This window comes from Phalacrocorax aristotelis, chromosome 3, assembly GCF_949628215.1.
Source record: "Phalacrocorax aristotelis chromosome 3, bGulAri2.1, whole genome shotgun sequence".
Classification (NCBI taxonomy): Eukaryota; Metazoa; Chordata; class Aves; order Suliformes; family Phalacrocoracidae; genus Phalacrocorax; species Phalacrocorax aristotelis.
Window position 1 is genome coordinate 59,999,169 of NC_134278.1, and position 21,035 is coordinate 60,020,203.

A 21,035-nucleotide genomic window follows, 5' to 3' on the forward strand; every position below is an offset into this window, starting at 1 on the left:
CCATGTAAAGCTTTATAAACAGATCTTCTCCCTCTCTATCTACATATTGTGCTGAGAATGGTTAAAGATTCCTATGGAATCCAACTCCATAAAACTGCTAATCCAAGAAGGACTCAGCTGACCAGGCTGACTTTGTAGCTGGTTGGGGACTACTATAATCAGTGCATGAATGCCCTGATTTGGTCCCTGCAACCATAGCAATAAACCCATGTTCCCTGTCAATAGACCTGCCATTACCCACGATGTGATTGCTGGTGTACTGCATGGGGTAAGAGAAATCAAAAGGGCTGTTGAGGGGGTGGGGGTATCTCTCTGAGGAAAGACTAGAGAATGGTTGTCCTAATGGAAAGTCAAAGTGCACAAAGTGGTCCACTCTCCTGTTTAGCAATATAACAGGAGTTACTTCAGACTTTCTCTGAAGCACTACTCTCACTTCAGAAAACGCAACATAAATCATAATGCAATCACAGAACAGTGTGTTCGCCCCTGCTGCCAGGTATGGAGGGGAGTAAAATGTTCAGGAGAGATCTGACACAGACAGAGAGCTCAGGGAGGGAGGGAGGGAGGGATGGAGAGGAGGGGAGAGTCTGGCCCAAAAAGACCTTTTGTAGCCCTAGATCCTGCAAACCTCTCACGATCAGTGTCTCAAGTGTCTCTACCTTCCTCTGAAGCAAGGAAGAAGACAGAGGAATGAATGCAAGCCTGCTAGTTGACATCAGTGTTTCTAGCTACCTGCAAGTAGTCTGGGGGTGGCACCAGCTGTGAGGAGAAGGAGCCAAGTGGCATGTCTGTATCAGCCTTGCTCATTGTATAAGCAAGCAACACCTGCGTGTATGTTAGTGCTGCATATAGGCTGCTGTTGGAACCACGTATGAGTGCAGCTGAGAGGAAGCTACCGGGAGCAGACGACAGGAAGAGGTGGTGCTGCTGAAGACTGAAGAAGCATCAGAGCAGTACAGGGGCTCTCGCTTTTAGTGCAAACATTCCTGGGTCTCTATAGCACATACCACCCCTCCCAGGGCTGTGCAGGCTCTTTTATTACAGACAGTCGTCAGCTAATAGCTTTTTTCTCTCACATGCGAGGACACTGCTGCTGAATGGTCTGTGGGTTAAGTCACCAATGTTTTTTTACTCCTCATGTGGAGGGGTTTACACAGTAAATGGAAGCACAAGCTGAAATATCCTGGCTCCAAAGATGTACAAGTATGAGTACAACCACTAGGAGCAGGATGCAGACTGTAGGAACTCAGAAACCTGCTGACAGCTGGGTTATCATAATTTTATCACAGCATTTTGTATATACATATATAACTCATGGTATTTTGTGTACACATATACATACATATGTGTACCTGTACATACATGTAAATATACATACAACTTGCGTTTATATTACCTCTGCTTCCTAGGTGTGTAGAAACAGGCAAATATGGTGGCTACTCCAACTTAAGGAGGTGATCTTCCTGTTTTTAGTTTGAAATCCACTCTTCACTTAGGTAGTAGCCTCCTTAGCAAGAATTCAGTTCAGGCTCTTAGGATATTTTAAAATATAAAACTTGAACAGGCCACTTGTCAAGGGTCAGAAAAAGCATATTTTTTAAAGTTCCTGGTAATTTTGGCCAAGTTTGTTTCCCAGAATGCCTTTTTGTGTATCAGTACTATTCATGTGTCCTGGGCAGTTCCCAGGGCAGCTAGAATGGGCAATAAGGAGAACATGGACAGTACGCCACCATCACAGCGTAAGTATGCCCTTTTCCGTTTTCTTTCCACTCCAAGAGGCTGTTCCTGTGGAGGGAAGAATCGCCCTCTCTGGCCACAGAGCCGAGATCGCAGCTCAGACTTTCCACGGCCACAGCTAACGGCAGCCACCTCCTCTCTCCTCCTACTATGGAACAGCATGGGGAATTTTAGATTATCATAAAGATAGCTGTTGTGAAGCAGGCTTCAGCTCATTTCATAAAGCCCCCTCTGTTTTACCTAGCATGACCTCATTTTCCCTTGCAGTTACAGGGAGGTTACTTTCTTTTCATAGACTAACACATGGGCCTGACATGGTGTTTTCGCTGTCATTAAAGTCCATGCCCTGACCAAGCGCAGAATTTTTCCCTCCAGTGCAAGTGTCCTGTGCTTTGTGCACAAGCAGAGTCCAGCAATAAAAACACCATAAAAAGGTCTGCTGCAAGAAAACCCAGGAAAATATTGCCCCTGTGATGCTCCTGTCTGGCTCATACCCATCCCTTTGCATTGTTACATACCTGAAGCGCCCCCAGATGTAGGGCAGAACTTCAGAAAAACCTTACGGCCCCTCACAGTCACTTTCCAGATGCTCTTGTGCTTTACTTCTGAGACAGAGAGCACCCCTCTGTGCCAACCCCAGAAGAGCAGAGCTAGATTTAATCAATTAACCTCTGTGAGGCGATTTGCAGTTGCTGGATTGATGGCTCTGTGTGAGTGCAAAGCAAACTCATGACTCATTCCAGTACTCTTTCCAGGATACGATGAGGACTACAGGTCCTTCCTCACTGACTGTGAGAAGACCAGATGCACCCCATACCAAAGACATCTCCAAAGCCATTGATCATTACCCTGATTCTTCAAAGGGAAAATTGCAGCTGGTGGGAAACTGCTGGGAGACAACTCTGTCAGCATCCTCCCTCTGCCTCCCCGCCACCTCTGACCCAAGAGGGACCCAATGTCAAAGACAGACTTGCAAAGCCCTGCCAAAAAGCACTCAATGCTCACCTTGGAAATAGATGCCTGACTGGATTTGGAGCACCCTGGGAAGTGCTCTGGGATCCAGAGAATGAATGAACTTCTCCAGGGTAGATGCCATGGTCCGCAGCAAGGCAGCATGTGGGTTTGGCACGTAAAGACTAGTGAAAATCTTTCGAGACAGCAACACTTGCAGCCTGGTGCATGCTGTGCCTGGGAGAGCCGTGGGCTCCACAACAGAGGGGAGGAGCGGCACGGGGAGGTACTTCTGCTTCTTCCACTCTGTAGCTGCTTCCTCCCACAGCTGCAGCTGGAGTGGGGTGAGGCAGGGGGATGTTGAACCAGTGGCTCTGCCACCAGGCTGGACCCATGCCCACCAAGGGAGGGTCTGTACCCAGCTGGGAGAGGTGGAGGGGGTGCTGTGGGTACTGGGCTTTGGAGTGGGCAAGGAGATATGCCACAGAACTCCATCTCATTAGTGATGGTTATTGACCCTGTGAAGAGAAAGTACTGAATATCAGCCCTGCTTAAAGTGGGGAAAAAGCATCATGCCTGGGTGGTTTTTGTTTTTGTTTTTTTCTTGGAGCATGGCAAAATAGTTTGGTGTTTGTTCTCTTGAAAACCACAAACAGCCTTTGAAGAAAAGAAATGAAACCATTTTGTTCTGATGCATTTTGTTGCCTTAACTATTGTATCTGAATTTAAGACATGCAGGTATAATGCAAATGACTTCGTCGTGTAAACGGACATTAAAACACAATGTTGTAATGCAAAATGGCCAAGATTTTTTTAACGTCACCACTGACTTGTGGGGCTTTGAATCTGAGATGCTGCAACTGGGAATGAATTTTAAGAGGCTACTGCCCGGTACCGTGTGAAAATTGCATTTAGGGCAAGCCTGCCACATTGGTCCCAGCTCTGCTGTTCTGAGTCTGATCAAGCACTGTTATTGCAGCAGCACTCTTCTGAAGAGTAAGACCACGTAGCAAATAAGCAGCAGACTCAGATCACCAGGAAAACTGAAGTGACTGTGATTTCGTGTTCTCCTACACTGTTCTCCTGTCTCCCTGAGGTGTCAGGGAAAGTAGAAAGCATGACATTGTGACAAAATGGTGAGAAAACCAGTTGTTTATTTTCAAAAAGCTCCGTAGCTGTATATCATATATATATCATAATTTACTCACATATTAAAAACCTCACATGTTAAAACACAAAATGCTTATAGTGGGTGCCCAGACCTTTGAGGTACCGGCCTAACTATGGGTTTTGAAGATTTTGTTACCTTGCTCTTAATAAATATTGCTCCAGAGAGTGTGAAATAGGTTTTATAAGATGGGGAGCCTGCAGGTGCAGAGCTCGCTATTGCCAGTTGCTAACGCTGCAGGTGCTCAGGCAAGATGAATAACGACTTTGGGTCTAGAAGTCACAGACATTAGTAAAAACCAAACTACAGAACATGCACAGCCAACCACTCATCAACTGTTTTAACACAAAAGATCCTTCATTTTCCCCTCCCAACAACACACGTTTGAAATTAAGCAAATATAATTGGTCTGGGAGAGAGCTGGGGAAATCACACACATTCAACAGTAATTAGAAAGGCCATATTGTAAAAAGCTGGTTCTTACAGGGTCCAGAGCACTGAAATATGTGAGCAGTTTCAGCAGGACATCTTTATGTGTTTAAAAATCATGTGTGCAACTCTAGCAAATCAAAGCCAATTTTCTTGATGTACCAGGTCCCAAGGTTATCAGGTATCGTGTCAATGCCAGCAGCTGGGCTTTACCTGTCCACATTGTTGTGGTCTATGGATAAAGAGTCCCTAAGGCCATTTCTACTGTTCCTGAATTCACTTATATTTGGCTCTTCACTTTGATAAGATTGCCAGGAACAACACCACAAAAAACATTTAACATGGACTGCAAACACACATGAAAATTAACAACTGGTTTCAAAATCACTTGAATCCAACGAAGCAAATGTACAAACAGGCATGAACTTCATACAAGAAAAATCAGAACAAAAGCTGTTTTATGTTGCTGAATCCAGCAGCCCAATAGCACGAAGGACGAAGCTGCAGCTCTGTGCTCCCAGGGCCAACCAGCAGCAAGTGCTCCCAATTGGCTCACACACACAGACACACACACAGACACACACACACCACACCTATACATATCAATCCACTGCCAGCCACACAGATCAACCTAGACAGAAACCACAGCACTCACACAAGGACCAATGGCCTCATCCTGTTCACCTCTCTGACTGATCCAGACGAAGATCTGTTAGTGAGAAATATATATGTATATATGCAGTGCGGATCCCTCTGGTAGCTGGTCTTAGGCACAGTCTGCCCAATAACTGGCATCTGATCCTGCTGGCATATGGGCATGCGAGCAGCCCTCGAGGTGCAGAGCCCCATGCCAGTGGCTGGTACAGACACCTCTAACACACATAGCATACAGACACGCATTCCTCCCTCAGGCTCCAAAGCCTCTTGACCTGCTGGCACCCACACAGTCCTGGCCTGCTCCAGCTGTTGGTGCTTAGACCCCAATATACACACACACAGAGGAGAATAATCAGCAATGGAGCTGAATGAGAAGCCAGGATGGGCTGTGTAGATGCAACACAGGGCATGGCCAGACTAGTGTACTGACTAGCAACCTGCTTGTGTACAAGTAGCCCTTTTATCCCCTTAAGCCCTGTATTTTCACCCTTGTTCCTCCCAAAACCACACTGATCCTACGCTTTTCCCATCTTTGGTGTCCCTCCCCAAACATCCCATAGTAAGTCTTGTACTTGGCTACTGCCCTGCATCCCGTAGTGAGTCCCATACCTCTAAGTATAGCCCCCTCAGTCTGTAAGGTACTCCGGAGAGCCTCTCCCCTTCCACTCATGTGGTGGGTGTCATGCCCAGCTCACGGGGCTGATCAGTCTCCTGCGATGCCCTGGGGGGCTCTTGACAGGACCCCATTGCTCTGATGGGTTACTGGGGTACCCTGCTGGTGCTGTGCCTCTGTGCTTCTTCAGTGGGGAGGTGAGCTGTTAATGGGCTGATGGCTCTCCTGTAATGTGCCTGGAAATACCCTGGGCAGGGTACCTCTGGAGTTCCTCTACCTGCTGTTGTTCCTCTGTGCTCCTGTGTGTATGCAGAGACCAGCTTTTTATCACAAAACCAACCATCTTAGGTGTGATCAAGAAACTATGTTTACACTTCTCTGAAACTGCAGTCCAAATCAAGATTCCTATCAACTTCTCGCATGTTATCAGAGGAGTCCTCATCTCTGCTAGCACCTATACTGGTAAAAGAGAACAACTGATCTGTTCTCCCAAATGCTCTGCAGGAGCTTTTTCCAGTTTGGTGTGCATTGCCAAGTACAGAGAAAAATAATTTGCCATCTCCAAACCATCCTTGATCCCAGAGTGAAAGATTATCACACTATCACCATGATCTGCTGTTAATAAGGGACCGTTTTGGGAGGTTATCCTATTGGAGATTAAATCCTGAGGAGGATCTGGACTTGGAAAAATTCCTTTTGTTTGGTCCAAGTTTCAGTATTGAAGATTAAGTCAAGCTACTGAAAAATGCATGTATACTGTACTGAGAGGAGGCAAAACCTGAGCCCATCCTTCCCATACTGAAAGAACAGAGGGCACACACCTCTCCTTACCACATGCCCATTTCTGGCTTATTATGTTATTCACAAAGAGTTTATTGGGACCTCCATGTTACCTATGTCCTGCAGGTAGCATTTGGTTTGGCTACTCCACCCCCTCCCGCCAACAACTGGGTGAAGGTCAAGCCAGGCATGGGAATCTGTAAGATCCAAAGCAGCCACAAGTCCTTGTGCAGCCACAGCGTCAGCAGCTCCGGCTGCTCTGAAAGGGACGCGCAGACAGGGATCCACCTCTCCCCATGTAGAAAAGCCCCTGCTCATTCCCCAAGAGGGGTAGCCAGGAATCAGCTGTAAGGGAGCGTACGTGAAAAGTAGTGGTTAGCTAATTCAGATGAATGGACAAATGGGCAAAACACAGAACTTTGAAAACTATTTTCAATAACATTTTTCTACTACACTGATGAACATTCATTTGTTTTCCTTATTGGTTTCCAGAAAGCCAATAAAGTGTTTCAAGTTTCAAAATAAAATCAGTTCCAAGCCTGTGAAGGTTTGTGATTTTTTTTTTTAAGCTCAGACTATTCTCCAGACAAAGGTAGCCATTAGTTGAGCTGGTTGAATGGAATCTTTAAAACAATCCTGTAAATATGAAACCAGGCATTACATCTATGGGAAGATATGCCCCATTTATTAAGCTTATAAACACAAGGGAAATGTATTTGATACTTGAGCTGACAGAACTATAATTCCAAAGCGGAGGATGCTTTAGGGAAACAGGGAACAGCTAAGATCTGTGAGGCAGGTGTGAGTGAGGTTTATATTGAACAGTTATGCTATCTTTTGAATCAAACTCAAGGTACAGCAGGAAGTTCAATACACTTATGTATTTTTTCCAGTGCAAGGTGAAAACTTCACCTCTCAATAAAAATAAAGTCAGACCAAACTGTAGGGAGTCCTCCCTGACACGGGTGCATTGGGCTGTGAAATAACCTCCCAAGGGAACAACCTGGGATGTGTAGGCCTCAGATAAATATAGGACTACAGGACAACATCAAGAACACTTCTGATAAAGGGAGATAGGTCATCTATTCCTATAGGTGAACAGCTGTAGTGCTGCCCTTCATTTATAGGAGTCTACTAGCTTGATCAAGTCAGGTGGACAGTGTAATACTGAGACTGCTCCAGAGGTGAACCCAGCATGAAAATAGGCCACAGAGACTTCAGGAGCTAGGATCTTCCTCTCCCAGTCAGCACGGGTTCTGGCAGGATCACTCAGGTTTTGTACTACCCATCCAAGAAGCACCTGACACTCAACTGAGAACTATGCCTTTTTAATGGGCCCTGAGACGTACACTGATGGTCTCAGCAGCTGGAACAAGCCATCCTCACCTTAAGCAAAGAATCCAACCCCTGCAATGGTACCCCTGGATTTGTCCCAGAGAGACATGGGCTCAACTGGCTAAAGACCTAATTTAAACAATAACATGAGTTGTTGTAACCTGAGTTACAACATGATGGATATATCTTTGTGTACAAGCTTTTTCTACTGCTTCTGTATGTATAGGTGCGTGGGATCAATTGCCCAGCAAAGCCAAAATGATCACCTCTTAAACACTGAAATAATAAATAAACTCCCAAAGTAACCTAGCTTTGTTAGCCTAACGTTTACGTAACTGTCCCTGCAACAATTGCTTCTAATTTCACCTTAAAATATAAAGCACTCATTGCACAGCATATTTCAGTGACCCCAAAAAGATGTGGGGTTTTTTAACATTCCTACTTCCACAGGCAGCCTCTGTTCATACCCTCCCTAGGATGAGTCAGTCTAGGTAGAGGACTTTTAAATCTTGCAGACAAAGGATTCAGCAAGATCCTGCTGAAATTTAAAATAAGAAGCCATGTCAAAAAGGAAGATGATTACCCACAGAAATTTATACTATTTCACTAGCAGCTGAAGCCCATAGATAAAGACAAAATCTACCCTTCTAAAGATATTATCTTGCTCTCCTCCAAGTTTTTGGACTTGGTACAAAAATGATTGGGTTGAAAAGCCTAACACCTTCACAAAGCAGGCGGTCACCCCAATGAATTGTGATGGCTCCTGGCTTTAAAATCGGTGAACATTTTAATGCCCTGTGATTGTATTGTGAACTTTCCTTTATGTTTTCAGGAACTACATTTTGGGTTCTTTGACATTTCCTTACAGCTCAGCAGAGAGATCTTAGACGTGATCTTCATATGAAATTTAAATGGCTTAGCAGGTGTGAACAAAAGGCTGTTAGTAAAAGCTCCCGAGCCCAGAGGGTTGTTTGCCAATATTTGACTCCAGTGAACGGTCTATTGAAGTACCAGGGTTCCCCAGTGCTTTTAAAGGAACTGAAGCACATGTACACACATTACATTTTGAAAAATAGTAAGGTTTTGGTTGACTGTTTTTATGGACTGAACAATAATAACCTGTGGGTATTTTCTACATTTTATTGAGTGATTCTGTACCTACTGGAGTCAGAAAGGTCTTTCCATTGATTTTAATAGGGGTTGGAGCTGATTCGTAATAAGGAAGAGTTATGGCTTTCAGTTGGTTGTGGCTTCCCAAAGAAACACCTTGCTGATAATGGCATTTTAAGTTCCAGTCTTGCAAAGAATAATGACATGCATTTTTCCAAAGTTTCTTCAACAAAGAGTAATTGCTTTGCATACATCACTAAACTATAGGAGATATATCTCCAGAACTCTCTCTCCAACTGTTGATAAGTGTGATTAGCATCATGGTCTTAAGAAACACATATAAGGTTTAGCACTGTATGTGAATTGGACAGTCAAACCCCTGAAGGGTTCAAATGCTGTGTAGGCAGGGCAGGCAGTTCCGCTAATGTTTTTTTCAACCACAGAGAGAAGGACATGGTCTGACATTTCTAAGCTCTGCGCTAGGATGGACTCAAAATCTCAGGCTAAAAGTTCCCCCATCTATTGACAGGTATTAATTAATGCTACCTGTCTTTATAAATGTAATAAGATGATTGATTCTTAAGTGTTTATAAAGTATTTTGAAGATAAAGTAGAATCAAATGTTTAATACATTTTTGGAGTTTTGGGCCTTTCCAATAAAAAAAGGAATCTCTCAAAATAGGTGTTTATACAAAATGGGCCACACAGGTGACCCCAGCTTGTTACCACTTTTTATTTAACTGCATAGAATGTGAGCTCAGTATTCCCGTGAGACTATTAATATCTCTATACGTGGCATCACACCCTAAAAAATCTATCCGGGCACTTGACTGACACTCACTGTTCCAATAGCTAGGCATTTTTGGTCTCTATCTTCCATACTCAATTTGAGGCATTGTTTTGCGAAGTAGACTCAAAGCAGAGAACTTACAACTTATCCAGGGCTACATGGCAAGCCCAAAATCTATGGCAGAATCACGGCTTGTGTCCAGATGTCCAAAGACCAACCTGAGCACTGTCACCACAGAAGTAGTTTTCTACTCTCTCTAAAAAAAAAAAAAAAAAAAGAAACCCAAGTTAAATTTCAGAGCCAACCACCTCTGCAGATTTCATTAAATGTATGGTACTGTGGGTGGTTGCTTTCTGGGGGGGAAGAGAAAGGGAGGGAGGGACCTAAAAAAAAAGACATCTCACAGTTTTAGGGAGATGTACAGGCCCATTAAAGATTTACTTTGGGAGGAAAAATTACTTAAGACACCTTCAAATTACAAAAAGTGTTTTGAAATATGTTTGGCATATCTTCAATGCATTTTTGACAGCTGGAGACATGTTGGAGAAATTTTTTGAATTAATTTTAAATATCACTCTCTCCCTTTGTGATTTCTTGAGTGGGGTGTGCTGTAATTTATTTTTAAAGAGGCAACGTAGGTTTCCACATGCTGTTAAAGGAGTCCAAAATAATTTTTTTGCACCCTGCCACTGTTCAAAGAAAAGGACACTGAATTCATTTAAATACATTTGTGAAAGATTAATTCCCCCAGCGGAATTTAGACATCTACTTTCGCTAATTATTCCTGAAGTTTCACCTATCAGCTGACAATTTTCTACAGAAGGGAAGCAAACCAGTTTGACTTTCCCTGACAGCAAAGAGTTTTAACAGAACTAGAATGAAAACTGGCATCTTGCACTCCTTACCTCTCTAATGTCTATGTTACCAGAAGAAAGAGCACTAATTATCCCTTTTTATGTGAACATTAGAACCCAGAGTTTAATTTAAGCAGCTGGGAAACATAATCAACAAAACATTTATTTTAACAATGGATACCTTGATGTTTTGTCCTACTGTCCTGGTTTTGGCTGGGATAGAGTTAATTTTCTTCCTAGTAGCTGGTATAGTGCTCTGTTTTGCATATAGTATGAGAATAATGTCAATAACAAATTGATGTTTTAGTTGTTGCTGAGCAGGGCTTACACTAAGTCAAGGCCTTTTCTGCCCCTCACCCCACCCCACCAGCGAGCAGGCTGGGGGTGCACAAGAAGCTGGGAGGGGGCACAGCTGGGACAGCTGACCCCAACTGACCAAAGGGACATCCCACACCATGTGACAGCATGCTCAGTGTATAAAGCTGGGGGAAGAAGGAGGAAGCGGTGGGACCTTTAGAGTGATGGTGTTTGTCTTCTCAAGTAACCATTACGTGTGGTGGAGCCCTGCTTTCCTGGAGACAGCTGAACTCCTGCCTGCCCATGGGAAGGAGTGAATGAATTCCTTGTTTTGATTATGTGCACGGCTTTTGCTTTACCTATTAAACTGTCTTTATCTCAACTCACGTGTTTTCTCACTTTTTCCATTCCTATTCTCTCCGACATCCCACCAGGGGAGAGTGAGCGAGTGGCTGTGTGGTGCTTGCTTGCCAGCTGGGATTAAACCACAACACATCCTTAATATTTATCTTAAATGACACAGTTGACTGACTTTCAAATTAATGATAAAATAGTGGCACTGAATATGTTTGCCTGGTTTTTTATTGGAACTGAAATATCAGCTGTCATTTTAAACGACATAAAAAATCAAGCATCTATCTTTTTCTTTTTTTTTTTTTTTAACCATTAACGGTTAAAAAAAAGGTACACAGAACGATACAGTCTGTCAAGCACACAATTTTATTGGCCTGATTTTGGAAACAGCTTCAGACAGTTGGAGAACAAACTTAATTGCAATTACTTCCACTCTGTGTATGAAGCTGAATCTAAAAGCAAATTTTTTTTTCTGCAGCAAAATTGGGTGTTCATCAAGAAATAAAGGCTCCATATAAAACCCAGTTAATACTTATCAACATATCAGTTAAATTGATTCTAATTTCCTACCTTTTTCAAGACATTGGTATTACCGTGCTGCAAGGCATTTTGGTTAGCGTTATTGTTTTACTGTATGAAAGCTTAGATGCATTTGCTGCTTATGTAATCTGCATCTATGGCCTTGTTCCAGGTATTCCTTGCTCTTTCTTAAGGAGAAGAAGTATAAAGATTTCAGTAATTGGTGGACCTCTTTCTTGGAGGATTTTTTTGTTTTTGAAAATACACAGGAGTATTCAACACAGATGAAGGGATTTGAAAAAGCCTAAGCAAGCTGTGGGAAAACTAAAATCTGAAATAAAGGAAGGTTAAAGGGTAATTTTATTGGAAGAGGCAGCCAGACTCTCGGGCTGGCACCTGCCAGAGTTTCAGCCCATGGGAGAAGAAGATGCCCAGGGAGGTCTCAGTCTGCCCTCACGACTCCCTAGGGATGGTGGGGTTAGAGGCCAGGACCCATGTGCATGTTGTCACAGACACAGAGACAGCTAGAGCTCTGATATGCTGTTTGTGTCATGTGGGGTTTTTTACTTAGCAGCCACAAAGTTATTTAATTTCAGGAAAGGGTCCCAGAGCAATTACATAGAAAATGGTTTTTCAATTAATGCAGAATCAGGTACAATCGGCCATCAAAAAATCTGGGAGCAGCATAAGCCATGTAGATTTGCTTCATATCAAGCATAGATGAGCACCCCACTCTCTTCCTCTTGCAGCCCTATTTCTCCCTTTCCAAGAGCAGAGTGTTGCCTTTCCTGCTGTGCTTGGCATCATTAACCTAATGAGGGCGGTCACCAAAACCCCTCTAATCTCCTCAATGGAGGCACACATCCTATCCTCTACCTCACACAAGAAAGAAACACAGTACTTGCAATGTCTGCTGGCCAACACCTTTCTCCACTCCTACACAGCCTTCACCATCTTTGTGATAGACTACAGCAAACAGGGAGATCACTAACAGGACACAGCACACTTCCCACTGTGAGAAGCCAAGCCTTTACAGACTCATTTGGGAAAAGTGCTGGAAAACAAATGTATTTCCTTATCGACTTGGTCAATAAGCCTGTCTTCCCAGCTGTGGAGGAGGAAAGAGAACAGGGGCTTTTCTCCAGAACAGCTTATAAAAAGAGTGCAACCCCCCCATTTTTTCTTGGAGAACACATAGATAGCATTTATTCTAACTTTTCTAGTGTGTATTTTAGCCTTTGCCTATTAAAATACTCAAGCCAGAAGCTTCACCGTGTGTTTTCTTACCTATTTTGTCTGCTTTTCCAAAGCTAAATAGATCTCATTACTTCTCATGTAGAGTGATAACTTACTGAGCAGCATACACTGCATCCATTTCCTCTCGTAGGCAGCCTTGCAATATGGAACATATGTTATGATCCAGCCAAGGCTCTTTCACCTTGCCCTTCTCCACAAACTTCATTTAAATTATCTAAGGTTTCAGTCTGTAACGAAACATCCTGGGGCTCTCACTTTGGAGTTTAAGTCTTTCTGCCAGCCTTTCATCTTGTTTTCAGTTTGTTGCATCTACATTTATTTGACATCCAAGAGCATTTGTGACCCTTGGGCATCTCCTTCAATGTGTTCCTAGCACATGTTCTTCTGGGTGAAGCATACAGTGCAGCAGTTGGACCCTTCCCCTTCCTTTTGCTCACCATACTGCTAGAGACCCCAAGCCAGGGGTTGCTGAGAGCCTGTGGGGCACTACAGCATCCTGGACCTTCTGGTGCTGAGCATGTTGTGAGACCTAACAAACAGACGGCATGAATAGATCCATACATTTTGAAAAATGAGAGCCTACAGTATCCTTCACATCTCTCTGAGGAATGTATTTATAAGTGTTCTTGCAGAATTATGTCAACAAATTAATTCAAACAGACTTCCCATGGCTGGAGGATGAAATCTGAAATCTGCAAAGCCATCAGTTACACCAAAGTCCATTTTACAAACAAGATATTTTGCTCATTTCTTTTACTGCATTCTGCTCTCTGCTCACCTACAAAACCCACCAACACAGTATGGCTGAAGACAAGCTTGCAAAGGAAGATTTAATGCATCATATAAGAGAAGGTACCTAAAAGGAGGGGAAGAGCATCCAGTCCAAACACTCAAGCTCCTCATAGAAGAGAGAATAAAATTAAATCAAAAGCAAGCAGAGTTACAGCAAAAGCAGCCCAAAGGTTGAACAAAAATGCTGAAAAAAATTTGCCCATTCCTGTTTTAACATGCAGCTGAGGATGACGTATGATGTACAGCTTCCTAAAACTAGCAGGTAACCAGAGTCCCTTGCTCATCCAAGCCTGTCTTATGAGACACACTCATCATTATGCTACTTCCTGGAGTTGTCCTCTCTCCTTGGCCAGTAGTGAGACGAGGAATTGACTCAAGAGTCATTTGTAACACGGGGTGCCTCACCTCATTTTGGGCAGTTATGGTCTTCCCAGAGCATTGTATCTCTGAATTCTGTCCCTGGGCCCTGTGTTTTAACCCAGCACCGGGGCAAAGAGACAAGAGCATGCCTCCCCACTCCCACGTGAACACCAGCTACCATAACATCATTGGAAGCCAGGTGTGGGAAAATTGATTTTTGGCACATTCCCTTTACTAGTTAATGTTTAAGTCTCATTTCAAAATCGCTTCATTGTCGCACATTTTGGGAGCTGCAGGGACAGAAAGTCAGTTAGACCATACACACCAGAGTACATATGCCCAGATATTCCTATTCCCCTTCCTTAACACCTAGGATATTCTACTGAGTTAACCAACCCGTCCCGTACATTGTTGGGTTAATCTTTTTTAAATCAAACACACCTAAACACATCACTAACCAAACCCCTTCCTGTGCTGTCTCACATTGCTTTTAAAGCCCACAGACCTTCAAAGAATTGGAAAGGAGACACTTTTAAAGAATTGGAAGGGAGTAGGCTTTGCCACCTCCTCCCCACCCCAGAGAAGCACTGGAAGGGAAAAAAGAGCAGTTGTTTCACTTTGTAATTAAGTCATTGTCATCCTGCTTAACACACTCACCAGACTCTGAATGACAAGCAGCAAGAAGCTTGCTTTCAGAGATGCCAGCTGATCCTGGCTCCAAAGCAGAGGGTGGGATGTGTTGGTCCAGCCATTTAGTCTAAATTTAAAACTACTTGAAAACTTTTCTGCTGAAAAGCTGAAATGTGTTATGGAGATAACACTATGTCCCATCCCTGCCTGCATAGCTTCAGCCAGTGCTAAGATGCAGAAGATAGAGTAGAGCAGGAAAAAAACATCAATAAAAACAAGAATTAAAAAAAAAACCAACAAAACACAAACAACATAATCGAGCAACCTAAATTATATTTTGGAAAGGGCAGTATACAATGTCCATTTATTGGATCCCAGTCATGTACAAAGACCACTGGAAGAAGAAAAACAATCAGGTAAGAAGAGTATAGAGTCCAGTCTGAAAAACACGGAGTCTTGAAAAGAGATGAGTATCTGTCCTCCTTAAATGTTTTTGTGGCCTTTGGTAAGTCCAGAATAGACACCTCACTGGCAAATTCAAAGTAATGAGCAAGATCAGGACAGCATGATACTGTGATGAGTCTTTGCATGACCAAGTAGGTGTGCTACTTAAAGTCTTAAAAGTGGTGATGTGGAAAATGCAGGCTTGTATGTGTGTATCATCAAAGTAATTGCCAGGTTTTATTATCTTCTTTTCCCAGGACCACCTGCTTATGCAATTTCTACCTTGGCATGCTGGACTGTAAACACAGATAACAACTTGCAGGGCATGTTGCCCCTCCCCCACCCAAATGTTGCGATTTTCACCAAAGGCATAGGACTCCGAAGCTATTTCAATCTTCCCTTACAGTGGGCCCCCAGAGGCCACAGTCAAGCAGCTACCTCTGACTGCTCCCCCAAAATGCTTCCCCTCTCACCCTCCAGCCTCTAATTTTGCTTTTCTCAGTATAAATTTTCTTCTTCTAAGAAAGGAAAAACAAAACCAAACCATAATTCTGTTAAAAAACAAGCATGGGAAACAAGCCTGCAAAGTAGTGTTTGGCTCCTGACTAACAGTGGAGCAGGGGCTGAGGTCGTGCCTGTGAAATCATGCCTGAGCCATAACTTACTATCACATTTATTTTACTTCTCATTTGTTGCTTGTCCTCAAGACCTTAAGATAAGGACTATCCAAATGATCGTGCTCAGCACTGCACCAATGTTGTTGTTCTCCTTTTCTTGATCAGCGATGACAAATACGGTATCACAAAAATTGCACCTTGTGGGCTTCAAGGCAACTATCTGCCTGAGACTAAAAACCAAGTGGAGATCATAAGTCATAAAATTAAGTATGTGAACTGATCCTCACGCCTCTTGCCTGTGCTAAGCCTTGTTTTGGGCGATTACTTTTTTTATCTTTCATGATACCTACTCAGATCTCTCCTTTACTGAAGACATAAACTGCTCATATAAACTGCCCATTTCTTTCCCTTGCTCAGCACCTTTCATCCTCAGTGCCCTAAACCATCTGTTCAACCTTGCGTGATCACCACGTACACTCAGTATTTCAAACTTTTTCACTGGCTGGGGCGTTCAGGATTTCTTTTTTTTCTCCCATATATTTCATAACTGTGTGCTTTTTGGGAAGTCCCCATCGGGTCTAGATTTTTTTTATACCCTCCATCCTGCCTATGCTTACATCCAAAGCCAGCGCTTTCTATGTTGTTGCCCAAAAAAAACCCCTGAGAAGATGATTCCTACCTTCATGCTGGTCCCAAGCACTTCACTAGCTATTTTATTCTCTTCCTTTTGCACAAAGTTTACAAATCCCCTGCGAAAAAAGCAAAAAAAGCCTCTACCCGTTGCAGTTCCCCCCAGATTAATCCATCATACCTGTACCTGCTACCTTTATTCCACATGCCAACAGTTTACTTGTATTTGAGGACAGAGACTGCTATGGGCTGTGACTCTGAATACTTAAAGGACTATCATCTTAGAAAGGGTCTGTGTTAAGCAAGGCTATCATTTGAAGTAAACAAGTGCCTGAAAGGAAGGCACAGTGAAGTTGAAACAAAGCCTGCACTTCTTCCCTGTTTTTTTTAAAGACATTTTTAAAAGCCTTTGCCACAGACAAAACCACACAGCTATTTTCTCACAGCTGTAATTACAGCTTAGTCTCACACTAGCTGAACCAGCTCATCTTGCTGGAGGAGAAATATTAGAAGAATCTATACTATGCCTAGTGCTTTTAAGCTCCATTTTTATCCTTATCCCTGAAGTTGTCCAACCTGTGAGAACTACTGCTCAAACACTGCTGTATCTCTTAATGCAAGGTAAGCTGGAAACCATGATCACTTCGGAAGAGGAAACTAAGCAGCAACCTATTTATGCAGTTTAAACTGCATCAGCCAAAGCTTCAATGATAAGATTTTGTGCAACAGAAAAGGTTGCAGCAGTGCCACAGCTTCCTAAGTCTATGATTTCTGCCTAACCCAAAATGAATGCACACACCCCTTCAGCAGGTGGTTTCAAGCATTTTCAGTAAATAGAGGCAATTTTGTGTTGCTAATCTGTATCATCAGCAAGTTTCATAACAACTTCATCCTGAAACTGGCAAAAAAGGCTACAGAACCAGGTTTGGTGCTGAAGATAGTTCGGACTGTGGGTCCAAATAGGCTAATTATCGCACCTGCTCTTGGATACAGCCAGTGGATCAGAAAGACGAGTAAAACATGAGTAAAGAGATTTAATGTCCTTGATCACAAACTGGGATTTCACCTGCTGGGACTTAAGTCGTCCTCTGCCCCTTCCGCCCCTCCCCCCCCCCCCCCCCCGTTTTGTAGCAGAACAAATGTCTTTCAAAACTTTTCTGAAACTTGCCGTAGTTTTGCTTTATGGCCTCTACAAAAACCAACTCACTCTGGTTACCTCGAGAGAGAAACTCTAAGGATACTATAATCTCTGGTTTCACATTTGCTATCAGAGTGCAAAAAGACAGTAGCTTTCTTCAAAATTTCAGGACTTGGCAAAATACTGTGTTGTTTCAGTTACTATTCTACAAAAGATTAGATACACAAAAGACAGACAAAAGTTTTCCACCATGAAACGGAAAGAGCTCACACTGGTTTGCACCTGGCTGGAAAATACACACATATTATCACAGTCTGGAGGTACTGTGTTTTGCCAGATGCCACTTTGTGCTCATTACCAAAAAGCTCCAGGGTATTCCAAGGCTTGCAGAAAGATCATGTTTTGGTTCCAAGTCCAGAAGAGGCATTTTTGTTGCTGTTTTTTTTTTAACACAGTCTTCATTTGTTCTGCCTGCTTAGTGAGGATGTGAAAAATCTCTGAGCATATGGGGATTTCAACTATATCTTGATATAATTTGTGAAGTCAGGACTACTTTTTGATCCAGATGGAAGCTAGATGGGTTACAAAAGACTATTGAAATAAAGCTTTTGTATCTCAACAAGGCACAAAAACATCTGTTCATTGTTGGCCAAGACGCAGTTAATAAACATTATTATTAGGTAAGCATCCTATTGTGCCTGTCATCACACATGTCAATCTCTGCATAAATTAGGAGTCTAAACCCAACAGCAGGGAAAGAATTAATTTCTGAGAAGTGTGGGCCAAAATAACACTTATGCCTGTCAACCACCAACACCATCTCACATCATTCTTTTACTCAAGCTTAAAGCAAAAGCATCCAGCAAGCTTAAAATAATTTAGAAACATTTCCTCCATATTGTCAGCATCTCAAATTTTGTTCAAACAGAGCTCCTAGTTAAAAAAATAACAAAGACAAGTTTTTGCTGCATAAAGGCGAAGGGAAATTTGTAGGACTAAACCTCTGCATATTCTGAAAGTCTCATCCTTAGTATACACAACCTGTTACTAGCAGATTATTCAACCTCAGAATGTAAAGACATAAGTGAATATTCACTGATAGCCTTGACTATCCTGGATCTGCAGAGGTTACAAGACCTTTGACTGTTTAACAAAGGAAAAGCACTAGCAACAAACCACCACAAAGGTTCTTTTGTGAGATTAGGATCACTTAACTCAATTCAAACTCTACACGACACAGGAAAGTACAGCAGAAAATGAGTTACTTTTCAGTACAGAGCAGGGCACTATAAAAGCAGCTTTTACATTTATTTCAAGATCTCAGGGTTTCTTCTGACACAGCAGCAGAATGAAGCTTAAAAGAGGCCCTTTATACAGTCATTTGTCAGACCAGGTGGCCTGGCCACACAAGGATCCTGCAACATTTTTTCTCAGGCTGCCCCTTCCTTGCCCTTTAACATTTCAATTCATGTTGGAGGCTCAGTGACATAGCACCTACCGCACACTGCTTCCCCAGTTCGCTTTTTGAGACCTTCGATTTTGGAAATTGTTAACCCATTTGAAATAGCACACTCCTGCAGTAGCATTTGCTTTCATGTTTCCCTAAAGAATATTGCGTTTCTTAACGTAGTACCTTGGGCAAGGAAAGGACCTACCATGAACTGTGTAATTCTACTATGTGAGTGACTTCCTGAACGAAATAAATCCCAGTAACCGCTTGCACATACTGAGGATACTAAGCTTCAAGCTTCAATCTTATGCCTGTGACCATTTTCCAGGAAGGCAAAGCCTATTTCAAAGCTTTTTTGTCCTGGTGGCGGCATTTACCCAGGAAGCAGGGAATGTAAATGCTAGGATCTCATCAACCAGCTGGGGTCTGATCTCTCAGGACCCGGACAAAAGTTCAAAAACTGGGTCTTTTCACACCCACTTGCTGGAGCCAAGTCACTATGAACAGGGAAAGCAGAGTCAGAGGGCTAAAAAAACAACAAAAAAAAGCAGCTTCTCTCCATACAGGGTTCTGAAGTCTGAAGTTTAGTAGCTCTTGTTATAGCAAACTTCGATCTCTATGACACTGCTTTAGACATTTCCAAGGATTTAAGGTGCTCAAGGTCTGATATGGTCCTTCAGTGTTGGATCCTAAGAACTGATTATTTAGGGAAAATTCAGATAGTTTGAACACATCCCTAAGTTAACTCTTTGGTTACTGTTCTACAGAAAATGAACCAAAGCCATCAAGGCGACACTCAGAACTCCTTCCACTGGCAACTACAGATGCTAGGACGTTGTATGCTGGAGTCATCACTTCTCAGTTTTAGAGCAAAGGATACCTTCTCACACAGAGCAATCGTGTTTTTGGGAACTTGTACGCTCCTTTGGTTCCTTTTGTTATGGGACATTGAATCAGTTTCAATTACATTCACTTCAAATTTGAATAATCTCACACTCCTCCACAGATGAAGCCTTTCACGCCTCTTTGTACTGACTCGATGCCCATTCACTCTCTCTGTATTTACTGTGTGTTGGTCCTGCCTTTAGGAAAGCAAAGCCTGGGTTCCTTGCAGGCTGTAGCCACTTGACCAAGTCTGTACTAGTATTTCAGGAAGGGCAGCAGCCAGCAGAAAGATTTTGAGCAGGAGTCTCGAAACCTAAGGAGCTCCTCCAGGGCAGGAGCTGCCAACATATTGTGATACTGGTGCTGGTTCCTCTTTGCTGCCTCGGGGAGTAAAATATTTTCCTCTTCAAGTGCCCATAGTCAGGAATACTTCTCTCCCTCCACAGAACACCCCCTTTATGAGCAATAGCTGTTCTGCTCTGGGCAGGTTTTCATTATCCCCCCCATCTTTCTTCTGTCTTGCACAGGTGTAGGGAAAGGATACTGGAGCAGCACCCATCCAGGGGAACAGAGCTGCCACAATGAAAGCAAACTGTCTCTCCTGATTTTATAATAAAAATCTGATTCTAATATTGTCTTTTGCCTAAGAGACCCCCAAAATATACGATTACTGGAGAATTACATTTCTGAGCTGCTTCTTGCACACCATATTCCCTCTGCATACTTTCCCCTGGCCTTGCAAGGAAGAACTTCCCACAAGTTTTTCAATCATGAGCTACTGCAAAAGCTTATTAGGTCACCGCAGTCAGCTACAGTTATAGAAATCATATGACTCTCAGAGTACTTGAACAACACAGGCAGAGCTCCCATTTGCGGAATAACCACTGGCAGCTGTAATACCTTCTGGTTGAGGGGGGCACTCTCACGGAGGACTGCTCCGCAGGCACAGTGTGCTGTGACGCCAGGATTCATACTGGCATTTGCACCAGCCACATTTAACGTACAGGGGAAACTGGACACAAAGATCTTACCAAGGATTATGAAGTACTGGTGGGGATGGACCCCACTGTCCCCAACAGAACAGCTCTTCCTGAAAATAACTATTCATGGTAATGCTATATTTTTGGTCAGGAAAGAAAAAATCCCCAAAATAACTCTGGTTAATACAGACCCCGGCTTTTGCATTCCACAACCTTAGGAGCTACTCATCTCATCTGTCAAAAAATTAATCTAGACTT

At 43.0% G+C, this 21,035-nt stretch overlaps 1 protein-coding gene across 1 annotated transcript in view; it reads right to left on the minus strand.

The window, feature by feature from the left end:
* Positions 1-2,833, minus strand: part of THEMIS (thymocyte selection associated) — a 74,963-nt gene extending 72,130 nt beyond the window's left edge. The window contains exon 1 of the mRNA XM_075089860.1: positions 2,743-2,833. Coding sequence (XP_074945961.1) covers positions 2,743-2,833 — 91 coding nt within the window. The remainder of the gene's footprint in view (positions 1-2,742) is intronic.
* Positions 2,834-21,035: the final 18,202 nt, after the last annotated feature.